Source organism: Cydia fagiglandana, chromosome 25 (assembly GCF_963556715.1).
Source record: "Cydia fagiglandana chromosome 25, ilCydFagi1.1, whole genome shotgun sequence".
NCBI classification, from domain to species: Eukaryota; Metazoa; Arthropoda; class Insecta; order Lepidoptera; family Tortricidae; genus Cydia; species Cydia fagiglandana.
The window spans coordinates 9,350,494-9,359,631 of NC_085956.1; the positions used below are offsets into that span (position 1 = coordinate 9,350,494).

The 9,138-nt window shown below is 38.2% G+C and overlaps 1 protein-coding gene across 1 annotated transcript; it reads left to right on the forward strand.

Moving 5' to 3' along the window:
• Positions 1-337: 337 nt before the first annotated feature.
• LOC134677045 (uncharacterized) lies at positions 338-8,895 on the forward strand. The gene is made up of 8 exons (XM_063535472.1): positions 338-512; positions 1,026-1,284; positions 2,219-2,326; positions 4,020-4,224; positions 5,242-5,482; positions 6,503-6,701; positions 7,528-7,683; positions 8,781-8,895. Exons 1-8 carry the CDS (start codon positions 463-465, stop codon positions 8,838-8,840), a joined length of 1,278 nt encoding a protein of 425 aa, XP_063391542.1. The 5' UTR covers positions 338-462; the 3' UTR covers positions 8,841-8,895.
• Positions 8,896-9,138: the final 243 nt, after the last annotated feature.

Sequence of the window (9,138 nt, forward strand, 5' to 3'; positions counted from 1 at the left end):
AAGCTATAACTAACTACAACATAAATTAAAATTATAAAAGAAAACTGGCTCCAGCTCTGTGCCAAGTGCCAAAATACATTATTATATTTTGTGGAAAAATTAACATTATTTATTGAAGGTTTGGGTCAAACACAAAGCATTTAATAACTGGAGTCGCCTGTAAGAGCTTAGCCCTTTGCCGAAAACCTTGCAAAATTGTGCAAACTTTAGTATTTCTTTTTATACTTTAGTTTTTTTTTGTCTATTCTCGCCTCTCGCCTCTCCTCGCTTCGCGTATGGAACAGAACCTTATACTTATACTTAATTATAACAGGAAATGTAAAAACTGCGCAGAAGTTATAACCACAGTGCAAAGTTAAGTTGCTAAATAAAATGTACTGCGTTCGTAAATAAAATACTAACATTATCTTAACCTAACCTTCAATAGAAATTAAAACAAAAAATATTCTGCTATATATCAGTATGGTTTTAAAAAGAGTGTATGAGGTTGTGAAAAAGAGATTTGATGATGGGTAAGCACAGCTCATAAATATTAGAGATGCACCGGATATCCAGTTACTATCCGGTATCCAGCCTATCCTGCCATTATTTGGTTATCCGGCCGGATACCGGATAGTGACCTACTATCCGGTCGGATACCGGATAGTAACATTGCTTGATTTCGAAGTAAACAAATTGGAGGAAGAAACAGACATGGTCATAATCGTACTTGTTTATTATTTTAAAACAATTTAATCATTCCACTGACTTGCACGCGCACACATTTCGAACCTAGAAATGAGTCCACGCGAAGGTTTACTAGGAAACAGGTCAAACCTGCAGAATGCGCATCTGAAAAACCGAAATGTAGGTATAATTCCGCTGGCCGAATATTCGGCGGCCGGATACCGGATATTCGGCCGATGGTCAGACCGAATATCCGGTATCCGGCCAAACAACTATCCGTTGCATCTCTAACTTATACACAATCTTAAAAAATTGAAATAAATTAAAATCATAGTATATTTGTTTTACTAATTTTACAGTTACGTCAACTCGCGTCTGGATTTCAAGTATGTGGCACAACTTGAATTCGTGATGGCGACCATAGGCTCCTGGCCATATAAGCAATTCGGACGAAATCAATTAGCCGCCATTTTGTCCATGTACAACGCCATTTTAATACTCATTGGCACCATTTTGGGCGCTTTAGGATTCCACTATATACGTGTGAATAGAGTAAAACTATCGTTTTTTGATTTGGGCCATAATATTTTGTGTTGGATTTTCTGTATCTTATATCTGGTAAGTAATAAATAATAATAAATTAATAAAATTGGGTATTTCTACACAAAATTACTTAAATCCAACAATACAGGGTGAATCAGCAGACGTGAGCAGCATCAATGAGTACAGCCAGACGTGGCTCACTCCGCGAATTCATCGCGTCGCTACAAGTAAATGCGGCCCACACCAATTTTGGTGTCTAGCAGTAGACGCCTGTTCGCGCTTGCGTAACACCTAGCGGTCATAAATATCTGTCGTAAAAGACGCGTTTTGTTAGAGATCACTCCCTTCTGTACCTAGTGCTATTATTAATTCTGTGGTAGTACAGAGTACAGACGACATTAAAAGAACATCTCGATCAAAAAGGGTACAAAGAGTACAAAAAAAACCGGGCAAGTACGAGTCGGACTCGCGCACGAAGGGTTCCGTACCATAATGCAAAAAAAAGCAAAAAAAAAAACGGTCACCCATCCAAGTACTGACCCCTCCCGACGTTGCTTAACTTTGGTCAAAAATCACGTTTGTTGTATGGGAGCCCCATTTAAATCTTTATTTTATTCTGTTTTTAGTATTTGTTGTTATAGCGGCAACAGAAATATATCATCTGTGAAAATTTCAACTGTCTAGCTATCACGGTTCGTGAGATACAGCCTGGTGACAGACGGACGGACGGACAGCGAAGTCTTAGTAATAGGGTCCCGTTTTACCCTTTGGGTACGGAACCCTAATATAACAGAATGGCAAAAAAATGAAGGAGACCTAAATCTCGAGGATCAAAAGGGGTTAAAAAAGAAGAAAGAATTAATTTTCCCAGAAAAAAATAAAATAATTGATACAAAAAATTTAAGTTTTTTTGCATACCTAAGCTCTAATAAGCTTACTGTGGGACTAAGTAGATCTGTATTGTCCAATATTTAATTATAATTTAATTTAATTATCATTATAATTTCAGCAAAGGCTTTTAACAGCGAGGACAAGGAAATACCAAGAGACAATAAAGGATTACTTACTTGAATTCAACTTATTCTACTTCAAGGGCCGGTCACCATACGCCGCAAAGGTAAAACAATATATATTATAACAAATATATATCCCAATAATAAACAACACAAACAATAAACAATAACAACAACAACAACAACAACAACAACAAAAACAACAACAACAGCAAACAAAGATAAAACAATATTTATTTATTTAAACTTTATTGCACAGTAAAAAATTGTACAAAAGGCGAACTTAATGCCAGAAGGCATTCTCTACCAGTTAACCCTCGGGCCAAACAGAGAACAAGTAGTAATAGGTGCAAGAAAAATTAAAAGTAGGAAAATTTAATATTAAGCATAAATTTTATGTTGAACAACATACTATTTCAAATATACATATTGCTACAATATACTTACTTATACATAGGTACATAACTTACTAATATACATATGTGTACATGTAATATATATATATATAAATATTATAACAAATACATATCCCAATAACAAACAACACAAACAGTAAACAATAACAACAACAACAAACAACAACGACAACAAGAAATTAACAATAAACATAAACAATATTTATTATGAATAACTGTGCCTATTTTTTGGGATTAGGTTATCGAGTGAATCCCAGGCTCTGTTACGAATACGAAAATATTCATTGCAGTTTTTTTAATCTAAAGTGTTTTTATTTTGTTTTTCAAGTTAAGTAAGTTTGAAGAGCTACTCATTTTGGGCCATAATCTGGGCTGAATAAACCCTTACTCCCTTATTCATAAATGTTTACTAAAGTCATTATTATTAACAAAAACACTAAGTCTGCCCTGCTAAGCCGAAAAGCGCTATCTCAAAAACAAATGATTTACAAAATGGAATTCTCAGTTATAGAAACTAAAGTATAAATTAGCAATGGATTTTCTTTTGAGATAGCGCCACTCGGCTTAGCAGGGAAAGGGTCGGTTGCACCAAACTGTTCGTATCGTTAAAGAGTTGGCTAAATTTTTAGGGTTCCGTACCCAAAGGGTAAAACGGGACCCTATTACTAAGACTTCGCTGTCCGTCCGTCCGTCCGTCCGTCCGTCCGTCTGTCACCAGGCTGTATCTCACGAACCATGATAGCTAGACAGTTGAAATTTTCACAGATGATGTATTTCTGTTGCCGCTATAACAACAAATACTAAAAACAGAGTAAAATAAAGATTTAAATGGGGCTCCCATACAACAAACGTGATTTTTGACCAAAGTTAAGCAACGTCGGGAGGGGTCAGTACTTGGATGGGTGACCGTTTTCTTTTTGCTTTTTTTTGTTTTTTTTTTGCATTATGGTACGGAACCCTTCGTCCGCGAGTCCGACTCGCACTTGCCCGGTTTTTATGTAAGGAAAGTTTCATAGTAAAGCGCCGGGGCGCGCCGGCTGACGTTGATCAGTCTGTCAAATGTGGTTGGTGCAACTGGCCCTAAGGGACAAACGGTTATTATCGGCTTGTCAACTTTAAGTAAACGTTAGTAAAATCCCAATGAGGGACGTGGGTCTAAATATATTATTTTTTCATTTAGGATTTCGTATCTTTAAGTGACATGCTATTGGTCATATTGATATCTCCATATCGTCTGTGAGATCTTTGAACGTTTTTTGCCCTTAAGGTGATCGCGAATGTCTTCCATTGTACCTAGTTTTCGTAACTCAGAGGAAAATGTTTAATATTTAAAATTACGCTCATATTGTACGGGGAGTTTTTAATGTCACAATTTTTTTAGGTACACGCGCAAATCCACGTCATATCAGGAATGTTCACAGTCTACGTGATGTGGCAGATGTTCATAGGAGTCACCCTGTTCATATTCATGCCGTGGTTCAATAACTACAGCAGAGGCATGTTCAACGAAAACCGCCCCGAAAATAGCACGTTCGAACACTCTGTATACTACTATTTTCCTGATGCCGTTTATACTACGGAAGAAGGTGTGTTGAATGGGTCACTATTGTTTCGCAAATAGTTTTAAGTCAGTCGTGTCGGAAGCCGGTGTTGCTCGAAGCATGTTAGAGTTAGACTGTAAAAAGTAAAAAAAAAAGTAAAAAGTCACGCAGTGCAAGTGTCATTTTAAACGTCAAACTTCTATGAAATTATGACGTATAAATAACACTTACACTGCGTGGGCTATCAAATCCGCTGCAGAATTTTTGGTGCGACTATACCCGCAATCTTCCGAATGTATTCGGATTTGGAAGATGCTTACCGCAGGGGTCTCTATTGTTTCCCAAATAGTTTTAAGTCATATGTAATCTATTGTTTGTCCGAATTTTCGTTAGTCATAATTTGTTTTTCTCAGAAACGCGTAACTTTTCAAGATTGCCATAAAACAAACCTAACCTGACCTATCTGTAGAATAACCTTATGAAAATACTGAAAAGTTAACGGTTTCAGTTATATGACTAACGATAATATGACCAACAATACATTATGACTTAAAACTTTATGGGAAACAAAGGGTCCCCCCGTGTTGAATGCATAGAGTACAGTCGAAAGTTTTAATCGAACTGGTTATCTGTGGGCCCCCTTAAATTTGAATGGGACACCAATTAAGTACATAGAGAAAAGCTAGATTTCATATTTCGATAAGTAAATTATTTCTAGATAGATGTCCGTAGACAAGTGTCAAAAATTTAGAAAATTACATCTAGATTTTTTTATAAATATCTCACGGTACCTAGATACTTACTAATTCACTTAACGCCACTTGCACCATCCCACTAACCCGGGGTTAACCGGTTAAATCTGGAGTTACCTGGGTTACCGCGGTAATTTGACACGCGGTTAACGGTTTAACCGGTTAGGGCCACTTGCACCATCCTACTAACGCGGGGTTAAACCGTTAAGCGGTGTCAAAATTTTCTGGTAACCCTGGTAACTCTAGCTTTAAACGGTTAACCCCGGGTTAGTAAGAGGGTGCAAGTGGCGCTTAGTATAAGTTTTTTCAGGATACTGGATGCTATTCATCTTCAATATTCCAATTTCCTACGTCACCACAATCGGCCTCTGCGTTTTTGATCTATTACTGTGCCTGATAGTGTTCCAAATTTGGGGCCACCTGAGAATTCTAAAGCACAATTTGCTAAATATTCCTCTGCCCGAGAATAATATAATGTTTTCAGTTGAAGAGAATAATAACATACGCATGTTGTTAAAGGAAAATATATTACATCATAACTTTATTATAAAGTAAGTACAGCTAAAAACATAATTAATACCGTAAAACGGGGTGAGTATAGGTTTCGCGGGAAGAGCTGGTTTATGAATGCGGAGAGAAGGTTTGAGAGGGGGGTGAGAAGGGATTTTAAGGCTACTGCTACAAAAATAATGTATTCCAATTTAAAATGGGGCTATAGTAATACGCATAATAAAATAAAAAATCGATCCAACAATCTTCCAAATCACCTTTGTATGAAAAACACTCTCACCCCAAATACGAGGCACTACGGAGTGAGGTGGGTTTACCTCTTTATCGTCAAAGTTATGTAATGGAACTACCCAAAATAAAATACAAACTAAAATACCAACGTCCGAACCACTTATTATATACACCATTCAGTTTTCACATGTAAAAATAAAATTTTATCGAGGTTTTAAAGTCAAATTTCACCCAACTCACCCCATTTTACGGTATATGTATTGATTATGGCCATAGAGAAATAAATTAAGTATAGATTACTCACGTCATACATCAGTTTTGTTTTGTTACCAAAACGCTCGTTATTACAAGCTTTTATTTACTTTCACATGACCGTTGTCTGTAATCAAATCTTGCAAGTTAAATTTGATCCACTTCCCGGTTTCCGATTGAACTGAAATTTTGCATGCATGTATAAATCAGACGACAATGCTATATTATGGTATATTATGGAGACAGAAGGTGGCCATAAGAACTCTGTGACAAAACAACGATACCTATTTGTGTTTGTGGTTTTTAAAATTGTCTCGATGAGTATTAATTGCCTGTTTTTAAAAGAATTTCATGTTAACAGATTCGGGTTATTCCCACTAGTTATCACCAAGTTCTTACCAGTGGTAACTACTAGGAAAAAAATTACCAATAACTAGTTACCACCAACCCGGTTTGGTACCACCAACCAACCTATTGGAGATTTTTTTTTAGTTTAGTTACCAGTAGTAAAAGGTGGGAAAAAAATCCCAGTTACCACTGGTATGAACTTGGTGGTAACTAGTATAATTAACCCACAGATTCGTGGACAGATGTTCGGACGCGTTCAGCGAATATTTGTTCGCGTTCTACCTCTTCATGCAGTTCATCACCTGCATCTTACTGCTGGAAGTAACCTCTTTCACAGCAGACGCGCTGGCTAAATACGGCCCCTTAACCATTGGGATGCATCAGCAGTTAATACAAGTGTCCATATTATTTGAGATGTTGAATACCAAGGTACATGTTTAATTAGTTTTCACAACACCAGGGGCACAATTTTCGAACGATATTAGACTAATATTAGTCTACGAACTGTCAAATCGTATGGATTATCATGGCAACACACTAATAATTTAGACTACCGTTCGAGTAATCATCATCGTCATCAATGTCATCATATCAGCATTTTATCGCCCACTGCTGAGCATAGGCCTCTCTTCGAGTACGCCACTTATCCCGGTCCCGAGCCAATCTCATCCAGAAGTGACTCGCAACCTTCCGAATGTCGTCCACCCAACGAGCCAACGGACGCCAGGCACTCCTTTCATTTGTAAGCGGCCACCATTCCGTTAACATTTTGGCCCACCTGCTATCACTCTGCCTGGCAACATGTCCCGCCCAGGTCCATTTAAGTTTGGTTATGACGTATCCGACGTATTGCACCTTGGTGCGACGTCGGATCTCGACATTTCTCACTCGACTTAGAAGTTTGATAAAATAAAATTTTATCGAGGTTTTAAAGTCAAGTTTCACCCAACTCATCTTCTTCAAACTTCACGCCGAGCATGACGCGCTCCATAGCTCTCGGTGCCACCCGGATTTTATGACCTGCCTGCCTAGTGAGCGTCCATGTCCCGGCACCGTAGGTCATGGTGGGCAGGACACATTGGTTAAAGAGGCGAGTATTCAGGCATTGTGGAATTCGTTCGGAAGGCGTTCTAGAAATGGGTCCCAGCTAGTAAAGGCTCTCTTTATTCCTCAAAAACTGATGAAATATTTGCATTTTGTCCACAGTGACAAAGTTAATTTCTTTTATCCAATAACTATATTTGTTTATCCTCAGAGTGAACAGCTAGTAGACGCCGTATACTCTATCCCGTGGCAACATATGGACACGCGAAACAGAAGAACTGTGTTGTTTTTCCTGCAAAGAATACAGACCCCAGTCAGTCTGAAGGCCGCCAAGGTGGTTCCTGTTGGGGTCAATACTATGTCTGCGGTAAGGGATCCCTTTGTTTCCCATAAAGTTAAATAAAAAGTAAAAAAACGTTCTTAGTCATAATGTATTGTTTGTCATATTATCGTTAGTCATAAAACTGAAAATGTTAACTTTTCAGAATTTTCTTAAGGTTATTGTATAGATTAGGTTAGGTTAGGTCTGTTTTGTGGCAATCCTGAAAAGTTACGCGTTTCTGAGAAAAACCAATTACTAACGAAAATTCGGATAAACAATACATTGTGACTTAAAACTATTTGGCAACCAATAGACACCCCTGCGGTAAGCATCTTTAAAATCCGAATACATTCGGAAGATTGCGGGTATAGTCGCACCAATAGAAGTCAGCAGCGGATTTAATAGCCCACGCAGTGTGTTATTTATACGTCATAATTTCATAGAAGTTTGACGTTTAAAATGACACTTGCACTGCGTGGGTTATCAAAATCGCTGCAGACTTCCTCACTCCCTTCACGGGGAGACCGAGGTGAGTTGTGACAGAGGAGAGTTGTGACATCGTTGATTTTTTTGGAATCTATTAACTAAAAACAAGGTCGCAGACAGCGCGTTTGTTAGTTCAAGTTACGAGCTAACAAACGCACACTGTTGCGAGCTCGCTAAGAGTCATTAGATTCCAAAAAATCGACAATGTCACAACTCTCCTCTGTCACAACTCACCTCGGTCTCCCTATTGCTCGAAGTCTGGATGAAAATTGCTCAGGAACGGGACAAGTGACTGAACTGAACTACTGAACTGAACTATCCGAACTGAACACGAACTGAGATATCCGGTAGAGGCACAGAATAAAGAATAGTGCTAGGTACAGAAGATTCGCTCTCTAACAAAACGCGTCTGTTACGATCAGGACAGATATGGCCGCTAGTTGGCGACAGCGCCACGCGCGGCTTATGGCTAGCCACCAAAATTGGTGTGGAACGGATGTACTTGTAGCTACCTGCTGCAAAGCGACGAAATCACGGAGTGAGCCACGCCTGGCTGAGGGTATTGAACTGTTGTCGTCGTTGCGCGTCGTTGTGTTTGCAATGTTGCGAATGACTTAAATAAACCGTAAAATAAACACCAAGTTATTTTTTTTCAGGTCCTGAAGACTACGTTCTCGTATTACATGATGCTGAAGGCTTTAGCTGGAGAGCGATAATTTGGTGGGAGGGGGGAAATTATCTCGAATGCTTACTTTGTATATTATTATGTCCATCTAATTTTTAATAAATACATAATATTAAGTACTTAATAGGCTTTATTTATCTCTAACATTTTCTAACAATTCACTTCATAATTATGGTAGGTATTACAAATGGTTTTGAAACTTCTTAAAAAGGCATAATAGCCGATTACAAAGAAAAGTGATTGCAACGTTTTTGGAATTTCAACCCCTAAGGGGGTTTAAAAGGGGATGGAAGTTTGTCTGCGGGTCCAAATTTTATTTTAAGCAAGGA